General features: G+C 37.3%; 1 protein-coding gene across 1 annotated transcript; it reads right to left on the bottom strand.

Moving 5' to 3' along the window:
- Positions 1–13,137: 13,137 nt before the first annotated feature.
- On the bottom strand, positions 13,138–22,776 carry LOC115922646 (diamine acetyltransferase 2-like). The gene is made up of 5 exons (XM_030981917.1): positions 22,275–22,776; positions 17,642–17,780; positions 17,087–17,263; positions 15,428–15,468; positions 13,138–14,690 (listed from the first exon to the last, which is right to left on the bottom strand). The coding sequence occupies exons 1-5, from the start codon at positions 22,386–22,388 to the stop codon at positions 14,475–14,477; spliced, it is 687 nt and encodes a 228-aa protein (XP_030837777.1). The 5' UTR covers positions 22,389–22,776; the 3' UTR covers positions 13,138–14,474.
- Positions 22,777–23,478: the final 702 nt, after the last annotated feature.

Below are 23,478 nucleotides of genomic sequence, written 5' to 3'. Positions count from 1 at the left end.
CATTCTTCTACGTGTCCTTCTTCTATTCCATCTTATTGCTAGGGCTCGTACAACTAAGATTTTCCATTTTTAACGCCGGTCATCACTCGACCTGAAACCTATCTCGTATTTTTCTCCTACTACTCCGGCGTATATATCATTTATACATTGTAAATGCTCTGTTTTGTATTGTATTGTTTTGCTTTGTTTGATTGCACTGTATACTTAAATGATGTACATGTTTATTCTTTCTTATCGATTTAATAAACTTTGAACGTTGAGTTATCGAAGTTAGAGTAGGGATGATAATACTAGTCTGTATTACAGGCTGTCGACTGATATCCCAAAGCAATGAATGATGAAACATTCAAACCTATTGATTGCGTTATCATTGACTCGTATGCTTTACTATATCATGGTTACACTATTTAGACGATATTATTTGTAGTGTTTTAGTTTGATATTAAAGGATACAAGAAATATATTGCGTATATGAACGAAACAAAATATGTGGAAAATAAAATGGAAAAGAAGAAAGAAATCTCAAAAACAACAATGCTCTTTATGCCGTCATAAATCCTCTTAACCTATAGCTACACACAACTAGTACAACCTAAATTCTCTCTTTTTCTAACTTTTCCGGTTAATTGATGATATTATTGAAATGTAAATAATCATCAAATCGCTACTAATTCCCACGAATAGAGGATTGGCAAGCAGCCAAACTTAAACAAACACAAAACAAAAAGGCAGAACTGTGTTCATGTATCTCCTAATCGTTAAAACCAGAAATAGAACGTTCTTCGTATAATATAGGTTTTCCCGGCCAATTTCGTCAAAGCAGCGATCAATTTCACTAACGTGCATTCATTTTTGAGCGAATTTTCTCCACTCGTTGTTCCCCTGTTTCATTTTAAAACTTTTTGCATTCAATTTCGTTTCGAGTCTCTGAATTTTCTAAACATGCACATTCAAATTAAAGCTTGGTTCAGTCAATTTGGAAACGCATAAGCGTCATTCAATTTCGCCAATGTTGAGTGGGAGGAGAATTCTTTCGCGAATTGCGGTTTAATTTTCGTCTATGGGTAACCTCTTTCGCAATCGGGTCATTCAAATTAAAACTAGACCTTATAATCATTGTTTGAGGCTCGATGTTTATACGAAAAATCCTTTTAAAAATATTTTTTATCTATGATCTTTTCTGACTTGATTTCACATTATACAATCTTTTTATTTGTCTGATAGATTTTATTGCATTTAATGTTTTCTCTTTCTTTCGATATCTATTTTTGTTGAAACATTTCTTTATACATGTCTTCATATTGGTCATTACAAATGAGGTTATTTTTTAAATGGTTTGTTTTGATGAATCTTGATTGAGTAGGTCATCTTTATTTCTTTGCATGTTACATCCTTTTCTTTATTCATCATTGTATATTGTTTCCATCATGTCCATGTTTAAAGTTCAATTCTAACGCTGTCCATGATTTGTGTATATATAGCTTGTGCTTAGAAAAGAAGTCACAAATTGTGCACCTTCTCTGGGGACAGTTACCTGTGTAATGACAGATATCTGCTCACGAATATGCATGTCATTCCTACAAGTAGACTTGGCATTAAATTATTCAAATGGAAGTGACAAATTAACATCAAATGAAAAGCAATGCACAAATGTCACATATGAATGCCTAATCACGGAATTAAATGCTCGAATACATACCACCGTCTGTACGGCGCGAATTTGAATGCTCTTTGCACGCTTTTCAAAATTGAATGCTCGTTTTGCACATCTCCGTGACGATGTATGAAATCGCATGCTACTAAATCAAATTGAACGACGCAATTAGCTTTTTGAATGTTGATCTACATAGTCATTCAATTTCGCACGAACTTGAATGGACGTAACGTTAATTCTGATGCTAAGTTTACGAAGTTAGGCGGGAAAACCTATATATATTATATGTTATAAATTTAAATAAATCTGAAATATCCCAAAACGTACAGATCTATAGATTATCCTCGTATTATCAATAACGCACTTGTCCTAGTAAAATTGTCATTCTTAAGGAAAAGGGCTGACATTTTTTTACTCACTAGACTAGTGTCATTTGCTCGAAAAATAACTATGAGTTAATTGCGAAACTGCTGTTACAAATCGTGAGAGGCGAAACGAAATTGATACAACTAATATACAAATTAAGTAAAGAAGAGCAAATTCCTTCGCCACATTTCCGCCTACACCCATGCACATTAGGACATTGTCAATCTAAAGGATATTTAAAGGATATTTCTTGTAGAAATACATGGGTAAGCAATGGTCCAGGCCCGCCATTGGATAGCTGAAGTCGAGTTTTGAAAGCTATGTAACACAAAACGGGGGTTTCAAGAAAGTAATTAATCTGATTGGTCAAATGACAACACGTGACCGTGTATCACCCTTTCCTACCACGCCTACTCGACAAGTTTCGTTCATTATCCAACATGCATGCGTACGGTTCAAAATCAATGAATGCACCCGCAAAGATAAATTAATTGTATAATGAGCTGTGTGAACTGACTGGAGCACAGCCACAGACACGCGAATTAATAGATTATCCCCTCTTTACTTGACTTTAGATAACCACGTGTGACTTCGCCGAATTGAATTCATGGTACAAGACATCAATTAGCACACACCATTGTTAGCTGACGTGATGAGAGTGAGTGGCAGTAAAATTGCTGCTAGATACCAAGAGTTGTGGATATTTTCTCAAAAGTTACGGCCTTACAAAACAGTGTTGTTATAACAACAGGTTGAGCAGCCAAATTTAAAAAAAAGAAAGAGAAAAACAGGTAGAACTATGTTCACGTATAGCTGAATCGTTAAAACCAGAGATAGAAAGCTCCTCGTATAATTATATGTTATTAATGGAAATAAATGGAGATATTCCCAAAACGGACAGAGCTCGTATTATCAATAACGCACATGTCCTAGTTTGCTCGAAAAATAACTATACAATTACAAAACTGCTGTTACAAATCGTGAGAGGCGAAACGAGATTGATACAAATCAAGTAAAGAAGAGCAAATTCCTTCGCCATATCCCCCCCCCCACCCCATTAGGACATACGGGGTTTGCCGCTCTAATGGGTCATTTCGTCACCAAAAATCCCTGAACATGGGTCCCTAGTTTTAAAAAAATTACTTTAAAATGGGTCCGTTTTTTCAAATTTCTGAAATTTGCAAAATTTTCGCCTTGCAAACACCCGAATTGTAAAACATGGGTGTTTTTTCGAGAAAAATGCCCCCAAATGCCCCCCTTAAAATGGGTAGGGGTTTCGAGGCTTAAGCGGCACACCGCACACCCCCGTCCAAACCAAATGTGAGTACCCCCCCCCCCCGGGATATTCCCCCTACATCCATTAACATTAAGACTATTTAAAGGATATTTAAAGGGTATTTCTTGGAGAAATACATGGGTAATCAATGGTTCGGGTGCTTTAATGATCCCCTATCCCTCCCTTGGAAGCCAAGATCCAGGAACGCCATTGAATAACTGAAGTCAGGTTTTGAAGGCTATATATTTTTAAAAGGTTTTTTCTCTTCTTTCTAGAGAGTAATCAATCTTATTGGTCAAAAGACCACACGTGACCATGTATCATCCTTTCCTACCACGAATACTCGACAAGTTTCGTTCATTATCCAACATGCATGCGTGCGGTTCAAAATCAAAGAATGCACCCGAAAAGATAAATTAGTTGTATAATGAGCTGTGTGAACTTACTGAAGCTCGGCCGCAGACACGCGTATCCATTTACAATGAAGATAATGAATAGATTATCCCCCTATTTAGACAATCATGAGTGACTTTGCTACATTGAATTCATGGAACAATGTAATACCAACTATCTCTTTGGTAATACTATGGCATCAATTAGCACACCTGTTAGTCGACTTGGTCGGAGTGAGTGGCAGTAGCTCTTCAAGTCTCAGCGCTTATTGAGAACACACTTTGTATAGGCAACAATTAGGCCAAGAGGCTTTCCTGAAAAATTCAACCTACTTCACAAATAAGAATTGACCCCTTAGCCTAAGACCTGACAAAGAAAGGTTGTCGACCCGGCCGTCAACCAGCCCAGACAGGCCAGAGAGTTGGGTTTCCCTCCATCCGCCCCTGCCCACTCACCAAACTTTGCCAATATGAAGGGACATGACTGTGCATTACGAAACACAACGAACTCACAGTAATCTCCGTTGGGATGAGTTGTCAGATCAGGGTCAGTTATCTTGCCCCTTATTAGCTCATAGAAAAAAGAAAAATGCGGAGAAGGAATAAGTATGACATGGAGATCACAAATAAATGAAAACGAAATTCAGTCGCCGGGGTCTCATCCCCCCTCCGATAAAAAAAAAGAACCAAAGTGCCCTTGGACACAACGTTCCCCCATGCTCTGGGTTGAACATTTTCATTCAATTCCAAGGCTCAATAACCAAGATGAACCAAGATGTGCCCCTTTCTGACATGTTTTGAGGCGATGACCTTATGACCTTTATGACCCAAATATATTTGCCCGTTTTTAGTTTTTTATCAGAGATATTAAAAGAAAAAAAAAGATTAACAAAATGTAATGAATTTCTTCTTGTCAGAGAAATTCTTGTCATCATCATCTTCATCTTCATAATCATCACCATCATCATCATCATCATCATCATCATCATCATTATCCTCATTTATCATATGTATTGTGACAGGAATATGTGATATTGTCATCAACAGCTTGAGTGTTGATTTGCTTGTTCATCCTGATTATGTTCGAAGTAAATTTGTGGTTTGTATAATGATGATCCCGCCTGTCAGGTTTGGATGGCAGGTTGGCAAGCCCCCCCCCCCCCTCTCCCTCCCCTCCCCCTCTCAACACAATTGCGAGTAAATCAACTCGACTTCAATACCTTATTGATTGAATTACCTATCGAAATCATGTTCAGATGAGTCAATATTCCACTGAAATATTCACAATTTTAAAGGAGAAGTGCATCCTGATATTTGTATTTGTATTTATTAACATTTATTTCCTTCTCAACAGCACAATATGAAACACAATGTATATATATATATACATGATATATGTAACAATTATTTCAACATAGAGTATACAGTAAATAATTCAGATACGGAAGGAGGCGAAAACCCGGAAAGCATAGCTTGAGTTGGGAACGCCCATAATAAATTAACACAGTTACCGAAAGAACATTATAGATATAATTATGAAAATTACATTTTATTTAACAGAAAGTTGATAGGAAAGAACAAAAATAGTAAATGGAACAGAGAGAAGAAAAAAAAATGAGGAGAGAATTAAGCATAGGAAGGCGTGTTCACTTATAAAGAGAAAGTTATTAGGTTGGTTTTAAAAAAAGTAGAAAAAGGGAGGAACAAATGGGCAAAACCCAATCAAAAATAGGATCATTATGAATTTTTCAAGTTGTCATTTAATAGTGAAACTCCTCTCCAATTTGCTCTCAACAAAACATCTCATAAACATTCATATTCGTAGTTATTGATGAATGTATAAATTTGTTTTCATACAGGGGTTGTATTACAAAATATTTGCAATACATATATTTAGGTTGAATGTATGATTGAAAATTTTCCAAAGAGAAAATGCCGATTTTTAAAGTTTTTTTTTAGTAAAGATCAAATGGGAGGAGATTGCAAGATACGTCACAGACCTGCCAGTTTATGTTTGATTGATTGATCCAGGGGGAAGCAGAATATCGATGGAAATTGCCCGAGATAAAGGTTATGTTCGTTTGTCAGTGTTTGATATCCTGTTCCTGAGATGATTTATTCGGAAGATAGAAATCGTTTTTCTTTTGGTGGTATTTCTTTTCGTACGTCACGCAAACAATCTCACATTGGAGGGGAGATGGCAAGACACGTCACAGCGTTGCCAATTCATGTCTGATTGATAGAACCTTCAGAATTCACAACTTTCTGACGAAAAGGAGAAGCAGAATGTCTGTGGAAATTGCCCTGTTCTTGAGATGATTTATGTGAAATCCGTGGTATTTCTTTTTATACGCCACACAAAATATCTCCCTGTACCACGTAGTACCAAAGGCTTCAAGTTCATTGAACTGTTCCCACGCAAGATTACACTATAACCAGTATCATAAGGGTTGTCATGATGCTGATCACACCGGCAATGGGTACGATTCTGCAAAGCCATCGTGTTGCACAAAGTGGTCTCTTTTTTGTCTAGTTAATCTTTGACAATATCCCTAATTAGCGTTCTAAACCTCTTGTATTGAAATAGTGTGTGACTGGCGCAGGGCATCATCCGTGTAATGACATGATCTAGCGATAATAAAGGTCTTCAGAAAGGTGAATTTTTTTCAAAAGAAACTGTCCGTGTTTGATAATTTTTGTTTTATTTAATAGTGTGTTGTGAGCATGCGCCAATTGTCGTTGCCCGTCGCAGCCCGTCGCTGAGACTCACGTGACCAAAACCTTTTGAGAGCGATCATACCCCGGCCCCCCATTCAATGTTATTTAGGGTACGCATATGCTCGTTCCCTCTTTTTTGAAAGCACCCCCTATCTGAGGACTGCCAATATTTCCGAACCCCCCTTTCGCGGGCATTTCGCGGGCTTTTCCTGCCTTGGAAATCCCCCTAAATCAGGAAAAATGCTCAATGTACCCCCCTAAATTCGGGGATCATATACACTGCAAAAACGGTGAAGTTTATGTCGGCGTTAAAAAAAAAAGAAAACATACTGCAGAGGTCAGTTTTCCGATTTGGGTATTACATCATGTTTATAGGTTAATTGCTTGGCAACTTCCGACGAAATACCGGAATGTGAGAAAACCAATGGATTTTGCTTGCAGTGCTCTCAATTGTATTAACCTACTACATAATTGTATCGACCAATCTATTGATCGAGACTAACATTCATCTGTCAAGGTTTTTGTGTTAATCGAAGATTCGTGGAAAGAACGGCAATTCCCGTGGGTGGTCATTTCTTGATGGGACATTAGATCATCTCATCAAATAGCGCACCATTCAAGGCATTGTGTCGGCTGGCTTTGTCCAAGAGTTAAGCTGTAGTTTGTGAGGATGTCACTCAACACTCTGTGCATCACATTGTGCAACGTATGACGCAATCATTTTTCTTCTCTTTTTTTCTCCGTTTTATTGTCCACATTTTTTCCTCTTTATTTCAGCGGCGGCGACCACCCCCCTCCCCCGGACCCCGAACACAGCTAAATTCTGCCATTACGTATTGAATATACTCACTGGTGTGTCTCTCCCCCCATTCTTCACTCTGACAACTAAAATGTTCAATCATCATTTAAAATGGTCGAGGAGTGTGTACTTTCTCAAATTGTATAGCTAGGTTATCACTTTGAACATGCTTCGAATATCCAACATTATAAAGGTTGAATCTAGCATGTATACCATAAACACCTGAACATAAGTGTTAATACAACATTTGGAAAAAAATGGTCACTCCTCGATCGGCCCTTTTAAATGGTGATTTTCACATTTTAAAATTTTAGAGTGTTCCTTTGCAGAAATTATACTTCTGAAAATGTCATAATCCTTTTCTTTTGCTTGTCAGATTATACAAAAAGCCCCCCTCCTCCCCGTCGAAGAAAACTCTGAACACATAACCCCTTTTTTGATCATTTAATTTATGTTTCCTAGTTTGAACTCCATCTGTTACGGTAACAGCCGATGAGACAGTCATTGAAGCCAAGGCCGAGGCCGATATTCGATGAGCACGCTACTAGGAAATCTCATGTTGTAGGGGTGTGTCGCTCTGCCATGTCATCCATCAGAAAGATAGGTCGAATTCGTAGGGTTTTAGACTGGAAGACAACTCTCACTCTCATCCATGCCCTCGTCACTTCAAACCTTGACACAGGCAATGCACTTCTTCCTAATCTTTCTGCCAACGTACTTGTGAAGCTTCAAAGAATTCAAAATATCGCAGCCAGAATCAAAGAGAGACATAGCGAGAGAGAGAGAGAGAGAGAGAGAGCAACTTGTCCACTTCTCCGTGGTGATATGATTCAGGGGGGTATTTCACAAAGATCCTAAGTTGAACTTATCTCTAAGTTGGACTTAAAAATTATGGAAAGCCATTAGCATCTTTGAAAATATTTTGTAAAAGTTATTTTGAAAGGCATAAAATGTTGATTCAAATCATTCATATTTTCTATCATCAAGGAGATTTCATGTTCTTGTTGTGGAATTTATAAAAAGTCTAAAATACTTGAATTTTTGCTTTTGAATATATTTTATTTTAAGGCTCCAATGGCTGTCCATAATTTTTAAGTCCAACTTAATGTTAAGTTCTACTTAGGATCTTTGTGAAACACCCCCCTGGTCTTGAAGATCATGCATGGTTTGAACGATATAAAGAAAAACAACCCGTTCATGAAGGAGCTGGAAACCAATTTAAAGATAAACGTGAGTTCTGGTAAAAAAAGAAAATGAATTCTCACAGAATCTAACGAAACTTACACTGAATGTTCAAGATTACAAATAAATGTCATGTGCCAAACAATTTTGGAAGAAAATGTATACTGGCTGAGTAATGAGCATAGAAAGATAAGGAAATCAGGGTAGTACTAGCCCCGACATCATGTGTGTTGTCCCATATACATCTTTCTGTGTAAGTGATTGTTACTTTACCAAGACTCTGCCAAATTTATGATGATTTTGATGACTCCAGAACCTTGCATTACACACCATTACTTACACGCTATATGATCAACTTTGCTGATCCATTCCACACCTTTTCTTTCACAATGCAATCGCATTACCAGAACTCAAGTTTATCTTTAAGAGGCCACAACATATTAAATTCCACAAGGAGCGTGCACATCTCAACATCCGCAAGTATAGCTTCACACACCGTGTGTAGTTGACACCATGCAGGGGCCCGGTTCATAAAACTTTTTATCTATAACAAATGCTTAATTTCTATGATAAATTTGCTCTCAGCCAATCAGGTGCCTTGATTCAGTAGCTTATAACAGTAGCTTGTAACGTGTTATTGATATCTAGTTTTATGAAACATGGCCCTGGAACAAACCGATGTCAACTTCATATCAGAGGTAGATAAGATGCCCATCTTTCGAAACAGCTCAACAAGTTTAGTTATAGGCCCAGCAGGTGATAAAGCTTCACATAAAAAAAAGATGTTGTATTGCCCTTTGCGACCGATGCAAAAATCTTAAAATGCATGGTCGGCTTTGTATGATTTTTTTTTTACCGTTTTAATGAATACAAAAATATGTATTAAAGCATTAAAAACTGGAAAAATATCAGCCCAAAGAAGGAGAAAGAAAGAGAGAGAGAGAGAAAAAAATCGACCGACTGACCAAGATGCTGACACCTAAATGGCAATACAACATCTTTTTTGTTAGGCCTATAATCCTGTTGAGTCTTCCCACAGATCGAGCTATGGACCTCTTTGCAATGTTGTATTGATGAGCTACATGGGAGGGTTTTATAAATCTTACTAAGGAGCCCGAGAAGACAGGTGATTACAGGTATATAGCAACATCTTCAAAAGTCATGCAGCATAATGGTAAAAAAGAATTGGTTAAAGAATCATGAACATTATTGGGTTTTCTCCTGAATATGTCATTTTCATTTCAGGAATGTGATAGTAAGTAACATGTGTTAGTATTTAATGGGTAGTAAATGTAAATCACTATATGCATAATCATCCAGTTTCTCTTCATCGCCATACCTGTAACGTCACAATGACACAGAGTTTCGATATAGCAACGCAAGAACATATTTCAATACCCATTTGCATTAACCATAGGTATCTTGTTCGGGCTATTCCCACATCCGCACAATTCGATAGGTGACCACAAGGGTCGATTTCTGGATAGTCTCTTTGACTGTGTTCTTTCTGTTCTTTTCATTACTTTGTAGGAGTCTCTTGGTTACTCCCGCAACGTTTTACTGTCATTATACCATTATCAACAAATTACCGTTTTCTACATCAATGCATTCCGCCACCGCTCTTAATCACGGGTGAGGGATTCTTTGTACCGGTTATTCAATGGCTTCTATAATCTTGCAAAGCTCCTTGATCTAAACAACTGTATTTTGAGACATCGGCAAAAGGCAGCAAAACAAACCATAGGTAGTCGCAGGTTTATTTATTCGTTTGTTTGTTTACGCATTTAATAATTTGCCCCCCTTTTTTTTGGGGGGGGGGGGGGTTGGAGGTTCGTGCATTCATTTTGTACACGTGCCTCAGTTTTATTGATTTATAGTCAGATATTTTATGTTAAAGGTAATACAAAGTTTTGGTATGGGGTCATGAATTTGGTTCAAATGAACATATTGGAAGCATATGCAATCCTACAACATTCAGTGATCGTTGTCGCGGTTGAAATCGAGTCTAAAGTTATGAAGTTGCAAATAGTACACTCTTTATGTTAGATTGCTCCCTTTCAAGGTCAAGATATTAATTAAGCTATGAAACAATATTTCTAGACTAAAATCGACCGATTAGCTATTCCCGTTTGGAAATTATATATCACAACTACATATTCTGAAATTTTCATGGTCGCAGCTGCCATTGTACGGCCGTGGGCGCTATTTGAAATTTATCAAAATTTAAAGGGAGCACCGGTAATTTTTTTTATATTCAATTTTTCTCAAAAGCAGAAGTGTTTTAGGGGCTAAATTTTCTAGTGCTTATAATACATCCACAGGGGCATCCAAATAAATCAAAATTGTAAAGAATCACTATCCACCCAATTTTTAAAATTTCCCAAAACTTTGTATTACCTTTAACACCTCTGCCGCTTTACAACTGTCTAGTCGTACATTCTTACATGTATGTGCAGTCTCCATGACCTCGTACGATAAAGAATATATATTCTGAAAAGTGCGTTTGCTTAATGCTTCACACGGTACAAGTATGTTTCAATCTGTTTTAGTGGAAAGACGTCATTTATTACGGAACAGGACTCTGGGAATGCAAGTCTGATATCTATTGTATCCCTATAAAGAGTACATTATGCTGCACCCGTCTTTTATTGACTTTCTTTTTCAAACGCGGCTTACGTTCATTGTAGTGATAAGTTTGCATAATTGCATAATGGCGGCTTCATGCCAAAAGATGTGCGGTTTAATAAGCGTTTTTTCAAATATTCGTTCTCGTCAAAGTTTGTCATTGTCAAAATCTTGTCACATTCTTCCAAGATTCTAGGTTTTATAAAAAAAAAAAATCACCAGATGCTTTAGGCCAAATAACAAAAATGAAGTGTTTCCCGTCCCCGCCCGCCTCCTTTTGGGCCGCCACCTCCTTTTCGTTTTACTATTTACTATTCAGAAGAAACCCCCCCCCCATGGGTGTCGATCCGTAACTGATACCTATTCATCAGGGGGGGATGATCTATTCATTCATCCCCCCCTGATGAATAGGTATTACGTAAGTATCGACACCCATGCCCCCCCCTAAAAAAGCAAATAAAACTAGCTTGTGATATACCTGTTGTTTAAATAGCTTCTTAAGTGATACACATCATTTGTTTTGTCAGTATGCTCACATAACACAATATCTATGAATTTATATGCTTGGCCAACTATAATTAGCATTGCAGCCATCTTGGAAAAAATGCAAAAAATTGCAAACTAGTAAATAGTAATGCCCTGCCTCCTTCTTTTTTTAAAAGTCCGAACGAGAAACACGTTATTTTTGTTATCTGGCCTTTAATGTACTCAATAATAATTGTCCAATACATGTGCACATAATGCATGATTTGCTTCAAGAAATTTCATTACTTTGAGCTCAAAAGTACAAAAGAAAGTCGTTTGGATCATGTACCAGAACGTTGCTATCATTGTTATCATTATTGCTTGCTACAAACCATGGGAAATTTTTAGTTTTCAGGCACAAATGAACAGTTTAACTCCAAAAGGGGCTAAATCCATTTTTGTAACTTCAGAGAGTAAAAAGAAATTGTTTACCAGATTTTGTACAGGCATCTATGGAAAAGTGATATTAGAAGGTGCATTTGTTCATAATTGCTCCCAAAATTTATGTAAACAATTTTGATGAAAGACAGGAACTTAAGTGAATAATGTTCTGATATTAAGAACTCAATTTTCATCAAAAGTGGATTAAGCCCCTTTTGGAATTACGCTCTTCAAATATTTGTCAGTCGCAGCGGCTGTGCGCAGCAGGGTGGGCAACGCGAAACAGAGGAGATTTTACATTTGGTGAAACTATAGACCTACTTAGAATGGGCACTTGGTCTTTAATAGTAGGTCCATGGATACTTCAGCTTCTCCGGACACAGCCAGAGACCGTGGACCTATTCGTAATAGGTCCATGCAGAGACTGACAGAGTTAGGTTCTGCTCAAGGATCTAGGAATTATGGTATACATATATCATATTAAAGTCTGTGCATTTAGATTTAGACTAGGGAATGTATATTTCAGTACTGCAACTTCTATAACTTTAAACATTCAAGACGATACAAGCAGAAATCTGATTATTTGGTATTTATTAACATAATATATATATATATATATATCCAATGTCATAAAAATAAAAAGTATCGACGCTTTACAATATAATTTACATTTCATGATACTTATATGTACAAAATGACAAGAAATGTATTGTTGTCAAATCAATTGGCTCCAATAAATAAATTACATAATGAATTAAAATCCTTCACAATTTTCAATATGTATTAAATCAAGAAACTATAGTTATATAATGTCAATTTGAGAATTAAAGGACCTCAAATGTTCTTGTATCGATTGATTGATTGATGTTAATTTAGTTTCCATATATACATCAATATATGATTTTTAACGCGTTTACATAAAACCATATATAGACAAAAGGGGGTCAAAGCTTTAACCGACGTCCTCATCATAACTAAAAGATGGTCATACAATATCTATAAATAATATGTAAATATTAACTGGCCTGTTTCTAATTGTTATTAAGTGTGGCTTTCACTTTATAACCAAAATTGAGTAATTTCTGGTCTACTATGCGAGTTCTTTTAGTTATTTCATCTTCACATTCATCAGTCATGTCCTAATTCGATACAATGGCATAATTTAAAAAGATTTGATTTGATTTGATTTGATTTGATTTGATTTATTGGTTTCTGCACCTTTTTTTTTTCTTTTTTCATCATACATTTTCATGAACATAATATGGTTTGATCCACGGTTAAACCCCATTTTAAGTCCAAGGCAGATTTGATTGAATAATTGAAGAACTAGTGAAATCCTGAACTGCTTTTTCTAAAGTTAATACGATAATCTGGATTTATAGAGCGCTTATTACGGAATACCGTCTCTTTAAGCGCTTTACCGATGTTATTAACCCGGTCATCGGATTCATTCACGCACACTATGCACTCCACTGCACTTCCTGGGAAGTAATCCTACCGTATAGGCAATTCCTAACAGAAATGATTTCGTCATCCTACCGGGTCCCCAATTCTCTCTTGGGTATTGAGTGGCAAATGTACATTATTGCCTTGCCAAAGTACATTCGTGCCGTGTCGGGGATCGAACTCACGACCTTTGAATTTGCAAGTCAAGTGCTTAAACCAATCGGAACGTTTAAAAAACATTGACTCCATTGTTAAGTTTAAGATTGCTTTAAAGACGCACTTATTTAACATTTAATTCATCCATTTTGTCTATTACCCAATACATCTTGTCTTTGTATTTTGTTGTGTTTTTCTCTAGAGCGCTTAGGGACATGTTTCAATACTATGTGTTATGCGCTATACAAGAACGGTTAATTATTATTATTATTATTATTATGATTAATAGCGATTAACATAGATATAACTCATGGTGATACAGTGAAACAAATATGCATGATATTTAAGCCCAATGATAGTCAAATGAAAATAAGCAAAACTTCTATGATAAAAGTCCTCGATATGTAAATTTTACATATCTGTCTCGCAACTCTCGCTTATAATTTGCCGGAATCCATCCATTAAACAACATAATCATTAGGCCTGCAAACATGATCATGGGGTCTTTAATGTATAACAAGCTTTTCGGAATTCCGGTTGTACAAGAATGTCACTGAACCATGCTTCATTCGGACCGGCTAGAAAACCGAAGAAGACCGACAATCCACGAGATCGGCAATGTTAAAAGGACCGCGAGCCTGACCGTCCTTCTTACCTTCGGTTTATATCCCTGCAGTATTATGCTACGTATGGCGTAGGTCAAACGGTGTCGGTTCTCACAGTGACCTGGTGCTACTTCCCGAATCCGCTTTTTCCATCGGCGTTCAATGCAGGGCACATGGCCGAATGATGTCACATCTCACAACATTTCTAGTCCACTCAATTTACTTCGGCTGGTCGGTTAACATCGGATGTTCGGGTAACTTCGTATGTTCGCTTCAAAACGAACCTTCACCGTTTGGTACCATGACTATCCGAACCAACATATGATTGTTTCTTAGTTTGGTCATAATGTCACAGCTCACAGGTAACGATTTGTGATCCGTTATTGAAGGCAGGGATCCTAGCCTTAGCGAATCTACTAACATCAGTCCCACCAATAGCAAAGAGGTGATATTTGTCATTTTCGGTCATATCCGTGGCCCCTATCCGTTTGTAAAGCTTCATGACATCCGTGTTCCATTCAACGACAGTACCCTGGATAGCCTTGCAACCACGTTCCTCAGAGATCTGAAGAAAAAAAATATGAAAAAACAAAAAACAATGAGCTTTAATTTGATGCTCTGAAGTCTTTCAGTATGGAATTCAAAAATTCAATTCATTTATTTTTCAATTTCATAACAACTTGAACCTCGCAATCAAATTGATTGGATGACAGCTAGCAAAAGTGTCTGCTTTCTTTCATACTGTCAGGTGTGTAGTCACGTGAGGGTCGGAAGTGACCATAGTTTTGTTGGGGGATGAATACCAGAGCCCACCGGGTGCCAGGGGGCTCATTTCCCACGTCTCATGGCCAATCACCCAACCCTTGACCGCTTGGCATTCTTTGATCACCCCTTGTGTAAGGACCCATGTCACGTGGTGTGGTAAGGACATCACCTGACAGTTTCATAAAACTTGTTTTCGAAGTCCTTCGACCTGACACAATGAATAATTGAAATAACCCTAAAGACAGGTTTTAAGTTTTTGATAATCGGTCAACCTGGACCAGAATATATATCATGCTTTATTTATTGATTTACTTCTAATCACTTGGACATATATTTTTACAGATTAGCATGGTCAGTTACAAAACCGATTTCGACATTGACCCTCCTGGCCCAGACAATAATCCGATTAAAGATTGAAATCATAGATAAAAGTACAATATACATAAAATGATTTAAAGGCATACTTAAATAAGAATAATCTATTAATAACGATGGCAAATTATAAGATAATTCTTTTGAACAATTATAAGACCTTACCTTAGCAATTGTGTGGAGAAGAGCAATGCCGAGCCCAGTACCTAAAGAACAGACAAAATAAAATTGTTCAGCATTAAAAGGTTTCATCACAATCATGCATCCTTAAAAGGAACGAAAATGAAGTCGAGAATACTATAGGTCAATAATCTTCCCGATAAATCAACGCTAATGGCAGATTAAAAAACCCGCCGTCAAGAAATCTATTAAATAGTGATTAAAATCAAGGCTGAATAGCAAACTGTAAGTCCGACGGGAATTGGAATGATAAGGTTTTGTTTTTTTCTTTTCTTCTCAGTAATAATCGTAATAATCCAGTATCCTGGGTTTCTGTACTGTCAAGGTAGTGGCCAGTCAGCACTAGGAAAACTCGCCCTGGCGTAAGTTATGTGGATTCTTAAAAGAGCTTACAGGTATAGACCAGTTTTGAAATGCCCACTTCTCAAAAAATGAAATGAAAGCTTTTTATTACCAATCATGTGAAAGCGTATGTTTTGACTAATACGTAATGATACAAATGTTGCCGGGAAACCGCCTACTAATTGATATATTTGGTAAATTATCATATCGATCCGCGGCCTGGATAGATATCGCGAATGCACTTCAACATTGACCATTTGGGCATCAATTTCTGATTTTTTGCGAATTTAGGTTGAAGTATTGCCATCTAAACCTCTGAAGGCAATATTTAACAAATATTGAATGGAAATTTTGAATTGTTGCACCCAATCCCCTTGAACCGCAATTTTACAACTACCGGTCTATATCTTTGAATACTTGGCCTTCTAAAGTACAAAGAGAAAGAGGCGTCTTGATGCTGATGCGGGATACGCCAATAACTGGGAAAATATACTAATCAGCCCTTTATCGGACAATTCGAAATATTTTATCGAGGCCTGGTAATGAAAGAGCGTGGGGAATGTTCTAAAATTGATTCAATCTTTCCGCTCGGGACACATGCCCAAATTGTCATAATAAATCATGATTTATGGCGAGTTATGCCGGGGGTAAATAACTGCTCCTCTGATAATAATGAGCCCCGTTTTAACCTTCTTATCAATAACAAGTTATACTAACTGCATGTTACAACTATATATGCCAATGAATTCATTGCATTTGAATGCCGGCTGAAAAGAATTTGCATGGAATTGTAATATTTGTTATTGACAAGAGGTCTTATAAATGAGGGTGCTGAGGAGGTATTTTGAAGAAAGAAAATCATTTTATCTGTTTAGGAATTTTTGTTTACTTGTCATAATAAAATTAAATCTATGGCGCATTATTGGTTAAATGATCGACTGCTTAAATGTCACTGACTTGGCAGAGAACATCTGCCCAAATAGTTGCAGGTCAGTGTTTGTCGTGAAATTTTGAACCCTTTTACTGTGATACATAATTTTGACTGATAACACGACCTCTGATAGCAATCAGCGTGATGAGGACACCGTTTACGAAACAGTCACAATTATGAGTTCACCTACATCCCTTTCAAACGCCTTTTTATTTTAATATACACATTTCATTTGGATATTAAACGGCGAACTTATACTTGGCGCGTTCATGAAACCATGCCTAATGAGTTAAATCATTCTTTTGAAAGGATGTGCATCAGCATTTTGATATGAAAATGACGGCACAAATATGATTACATCAGCTGTTTACCTCTGTATTCGGAATCGATGTAAACATCTTCAAGATAGAGGAGACGCCCCTTCCAGGAGCAGAAACCCATGAAAAAGAGGGCGTAGCCCAAGATAGACGATTCCTCATCAGCCTCCCTGTCTTCTAAGACGATGCTCTCGAAGACAGGATTATCTCCAAACCCATCTCGACGAAGATCTGAAGATGGAACAGAGAGGCAATAACATGTTTAAGATTTCGTCAACTACCTTTCCAAGTCACATTCGCGAACTCATATACCATTAAATCCCAAACGGCATCTCTATTTTAGTGATTGAGTACTAGATTTATGCGCATTCATATGACCTTTCATTATAATTGTAAGCTGGAAACAAGTAATATCATTCTGCTTATAAAACACTTTAGAGTATAGAACACTTTTCCTAGTACAACATCGTTACATGTGGTAACATGCCGAATTTCACTTTAAATAAAAAGAAAAGGAAAAAACAAAACAGACTAAAAAACAAAAACAGAATAAAACAAAACAAACAAGACACACACAAACAAACAAACAAATAAACAAAAGGAACTCACCATCTTCGGAGACTTCCACCCGATCTCCATAGTCTTCACTCTCTGCGAGTTCCCTCATAAGCACTGAGATCTGAGAACAGTCGTCAATCTGTCCTCGACGTATCACATAGCGTGTCATAGTCTTGGACATTGAACAGTTCTATAACAAAAAACAATAATGATAATGCGGTGAATAACTGTCATATTCCGAATATAATAGTAGACGAATGTCAGTATAAAAAGGGTGGTCTACAATGTATTTATGCCTTATCTCAAATTACCTTCTAGTGTGGGTGGTACTTCCCAACTAAAAATGGGAAAAGAAAAGGCGTTTACAGCTACAGCCTACATGACCGACAGAGACCGGCAGCCCTCGACCGACAATGTCCGTCTTTCGGGCCTTCTGAAAGGTTATCCGAGGGTTCAACAAACCCGCGACGCACCAAAAGAACCGGCAGCCTACACTATCGACGACCAGAGAGACTGACAGCCCACGAGACCGACATGACTGACGACACACGAGACCGACAGCCCACGGGATCAACCACCTATGATCTACAGTCAACGAGAACGACCGCTCAGGACCGATAATCGCGGGCTTTCTAAGAGTCTCCTCAGGGTCTACGAGACCGATATTAGGGACTTTTGGATTCAGTGGACGAGAACGGCGTGAACGTCCACTAATCATGCGTGTCTATACGGCAAGCCGTTTTAAAGGTAAAGACCAGTTATGGTCATGCGATTGCATTGTGAAAGAAACGTTGTGGAATCGATCAAAAAAGGTTGATCATCTAGCATCTAGCATCTGCAAGGTTCTGGAATCATCAAAATGATAAGAAATTTGGCCCATTCTTAGTAAAGTTACAAGCACTATACACAGAAAGATGTATATGGGACTACCCTATATCTCTCACAGACCATGAGAGAAACAAATTTACCAAATATATGAATTAGGAGGCGGTTTCCCGGCAAATTTTTTATCATCATGTATTAGTCAAAAAATATTCTTTCACATGATTGGTAATGAGAGCTTCCATTTCATTTTTTGAAATTGGGGCGTTTCCAATACTGGTCTTTACCTTTAACATTTATTCCAATTTCTCGATATCAAGAATATTTTTTAGTTGTGAAGCAATGGTAATTCTTGATATCAAGAAATGATTTTTCAGTTGTAAAGCAATGGTAAAACGGCTTGCCATTGACACGCAAGATCAGTGGTTGTTCACGCCGTTATGGTCCACTTAATCTAAAAGTCCCTAGTGTCTCTTAGGTGTCGCTCGACTGGGATGCCCCGCGTTTTCAATATTTTTTTTCTCATTTCAATACAAAAAAAACCCATCAAAGACGACAGTTTTGCCCTCCAACACGTTTACGTGTCCGAAAACGCGTCTCCATTCAAGATAAATAGAGTGGATATCCATTATTTATTCTTCACTCAGACGCAACTATTTAGTCTATAGATATTTCGAAGGGCGATTCAACCCTGTATTTTAAAATCAATACTCAGATACGAAGCTATTCAGTAAAGTGGTCTACACAAGCAAAGCACGGATCAAACCATTATAATTTTATTAACCACTAAACGTGCTCTAAAACGTATTTTTAGATTCATATATTGACAAAAAAGCTTTGCAACGAGGTTTGAATATCATTCTATTCTCCGTAAAACCAATTCTTGGTAAAACATGGTATCTGTTTTTCTGCACACTGAAGGGTCTACCTATTCAATAGTCCAGACATACTTATTCCTATTATATGTACAAGGTTTCTAATTGCTGCATAGGTACTTGACGCCCTGAACAAATAAAGCGAAAGTTATGTGAGATTAATGTAGTACATTGTGCATTCGTGACATGAATGACATGACAAGAGGGATTAAAGGGGATGACCCCCCCCCCCCCTGGGATCATGTAATTAGTCGAGGAAGGATGGGATGGTGGTAATCGGTCGTGTCACGGTCCTTGTGGCGCGGCAAACCGCCGCCTAAATTCCGCCTTGGTTTTTTTTTTTTGACGAGTAAAACTGAATGGCAACTGCTCGTAACAATGATCCAGCACATATTTAATGAGCTTTGTGTTCTGAATGATAGATATTGAAATGGGAAGCGTCTTGCATTTTACGTCATAAAAAAACACTCCCGGTCATATCTGAACAAGCCCCATGTGTATCTAAACTTCAAAAGGACAAGGGGGGGGGGGGGGATACATGCTTCATGCTCTTTGATATTTATTTTCTTCATTTTCGTCCCTATTGCATTGTATCTGCACTCAAATGCACGCGACTTTGTTTCATGTTTTGATTTCCTCAAAAAAAAATCTCATTTTGATAGCATTCTTGTGTACACCCGTCAGACGCGATGAACGTTTGATTTTGGTTCTTTTACGACAGAACATTATTTTGAGCCATCACCCTATGACAAACTCATTACATCGTTTCACCCCTATTTTATCTTGAACTGGTGAATATTGGGCCCCCTCTTTTCATAGTTGCCTCTTGTGCCTCACTTAATGTTCCCTTTAGTCCTCTTGAAACATATTTTCATAATCTCATTGCATTTTTGTTATTTACCCCAATTCTTGCAGTTTTTTAAAAATAAATTGTACTCTGTTTCCCTCCTAACAACTTTACAACCCTCTCTTCGAAAACCATTTTCCTTTAATTTTTTTTTCCTCCCCTTTGAATATGTTTGATGATTTATGCGAGGGATTATCCGCATTCAATGTGTCGGGCACATTAGTACGGTTAGTAAGTCCTCATTGATATCATTTGCCAATAAAATGTGATATGCTCCGAATATATTCATTGTATGGCAAACATTTATGAAATGCCTCTGGCTATATCAGGTTTCGATACCACTAGTCCAATCTTGCAAACAGTTAGCCATGCAAAATTAATTATAATGGTGATTAAATGTTTACCCGTGCAAAAGGAATTTTAGAGCAGACAAAGGGCGGATAGTAACCCCAACTTATTTGGCAACAGATTACGAACTACTATTGTAACTGATCCCATGTCTGATCCAGTTCGAGCTGACATTTGAATTACTTTGGAAGAAGATCTTACAACTATTACAATATAACAAGAAGCCTTAATTTCAGAAGCGTACTAAGTCTTGAGCTGTCTTCAGTATACCAAATTCTTTAATACTTCCTATAACCATTATTCTCAAGACATTTAGGCATGACTGCACATTCCAAATGATCTTTTGTGACGGATCTTTTATACGAAGACAGTTTCTAACTTTCCACTATTCAAGAGAGGTAAATAGCATCTTCTACTGTGAACCCCATCGCTGTATTCGTGTCAACGTAGAAGAAAAGACGTGCTAGGATCAACCAGGAAGGATTGTAACTAGAGAGTTCCGTGGAGGAAAAACGCCCACCCTGTATTGAACTCGGGCACCGAGTTCAACTGCCTCCTCCTCTTCATAATAATCATGAGATCAATACAGGGTATCCATGTGTATAATATGTTTCACATCCTTCCACAGGGATCCTTTATATCAACGTTTGACTCCTTAATGTATCAACACTACAAATAATAATAATAATAAATAATAATAATAATAATAATAATAATAATAATAATAATACTAATAACAATAATAATACAATACGATACAACAGACACAAAAAATGCATCTAGAACAATAATAATTATAATATACATATAACACTTATAGTTATACAAAGTTATAGCAGTATAGTCAACATTAATTTACAAAGATTGGGCATAATAATAATAACAATGGTGGAATCTTATAAAGCGTTAAGGTCTTACAGACAGACAAACACATACACATGTAAATTATGTATAATAATACAAAATATAGCAATATAGGGCCTATGCAACTTAGGCCAGGGCTGCCATTTTCAGTTTTCTAAATATAAACCATTTAATTCAATTCATATTCTATGAAATGTGAACATGATACCCAACCTAATATAACCCAATGTAACCTTAACCTCGCCCTCCAAAGAGTCAATAACAAAATTACAATACCAGACAGACCCCAAAGTAGAGCAAAGCACATTTATTTCCTGGTAGAAAGTGTGATCGAAGTTTCACATGTGTAGCCGTTTGCAGGATAACTGGCGAAAAAAAGACTTCGTAACCATCGTGCTGAAAATATATTTTTGCACAAGATTAGGAAGCTGCTTGGGACAGCTCGAAAGAATATGTACAAAATATTCCCAGAGCTTTTGCTCTCATCACTTCCTCATGAAACATATCTTGGAAAGTGAGAAAAACAGATGAGTCGATGGTTCTTTCTCGGATCTAACCGAGTTCTTCTTCTTCTTCTTCTTCTCTTCAAAATAATCTGCCTCCTTCACTGCTGAAGATTCTTGCAGATGGAAAATATGCCAAAATATGTAAAGGGATACCACTCTGCCTGGCTATTTCGATATCATTGTAAATACCATGCCATGAACTCGTGGAGTCCATTCCCCACTCCCTTGTTTATACCCAGATACCTGTAAAATTCGTTTATTTATGAAATGATGAAACTGAAATTATCTAGTGTAATGTCAAATCATCATCTACGCAACACTTGTTTGCCCAACGTCAGTGTTGTCTCCACGGCATAGAGCCGTTTTATATGAGATAACAATACTTTTTGAGTTCTGAAGAAAAATGAAATAAAATTTCTCACCTCAATCTTATCACCCTGATCTTTCCCCAAATCAATGGCGCGTTTGTCTTTCAAGACCAGCTGTGATACGGTCGTGATTAGTCCAGCGATCTTGGATGATTTGCCACTCTCCATCAGTGAGTTTTGAAAGAGTTAAATCCTTAGGAGGAGTCACAAGACAGATAATGATGAAGAAACGAACGCTTCCGAGAGAGTTACGTTTTAATAATAGTTTTATAAATCCAGCACAATATCCACGGGGCAGAGCGATGTTGACTTTCAATTTGACTTAGCTGTATAATTCTCTGCAAGTTTACTTAGCACAGGAGTTGATGAAAATACGGAAAATACAGATGTGCAGCTACCGGCTACCGGCTACCGATGGTTCTTCAAAGGATCAAGCAAAGAGAACGGGAGTTGTCAATATACCGGCGAATACTGATGACAACAAGTTATGAGTTTCTGATTACGGCAGACAAGTGATTTGAGTCTGACGAGTTGGCTGATAGTGCTCTACGGTGTGTGAAGTGCACTTCCTATGCGATGATTTTATATAATACTGTTCCGAAGCGGAGAGAGAGAGAAAAGCGAGACATCGATCCGCGCATATGCACTAGGAGAGTCCTGATTGGCTGGATTTTATGCAGCACGTCGGGGGGACCAACACTGAGAGAGAGAGAGAGAGAGAGAGAGAAGGTGGGGGGGGGGGGGGGGTATATGTTGCGTGCAATGATGTCAGGGGAATATACCATTTTTTTCGGTATTACTTTGATTGTTGGACCGTTAGCCTGAAATAATTTCAATGGAATAGTCTAGTGTTTGCATACCGGTGATAAAGAATAGATCCGGAGTTTTGTATGGATGTTCGGGGAAAATGCCACTTGAAGTTCTACGACCAATATTAGCTCCTGTGATATCAAACACACCTTTGCTTTCATGATATCACATTGTACGATATTTACAAAGCAATTTCCTGCTCTTCAACAAACGAGGCCAATGTCATTTATACTAAAGTTTGTTGATACTTGCTATACTTTATAAGATTGGAATCTTTAATGTCGGGATATTACAGTAACCTGAAACAACGTTATGAATGAGAGCCAAAGCGGGTATTTTTAAAATCTAAAAATCATGATTATTACACAAAAAAGTAGCAATTTCGTAATCTTCCAATACACAGAAACACATTACGTCATTATGTTATATATGCATACAGTTTGTACAT

The sequence above is a fragment of the Strongylocentrotus purpuratus genome, unplaced genomic scaffold (assembly GCF_000002235.5).
Source record: "Strongylocentrotus purpuratus isolate Spur 01 unplaced genomic scaffold, Spur_5.0 spur5_scaffold_12, whole genome shotgun sequence".
Lineage (NCBI taxonomy): Eukaryota > Metazoa > Echinodermata > Echinoidea > Camarodonta > Strongylocentrotidae > Strongylocentrotus > Strongylocentrotus purpuratus.
This window is presented reverse-complemented; position numbering and strand designations above follow the sequence as displayed.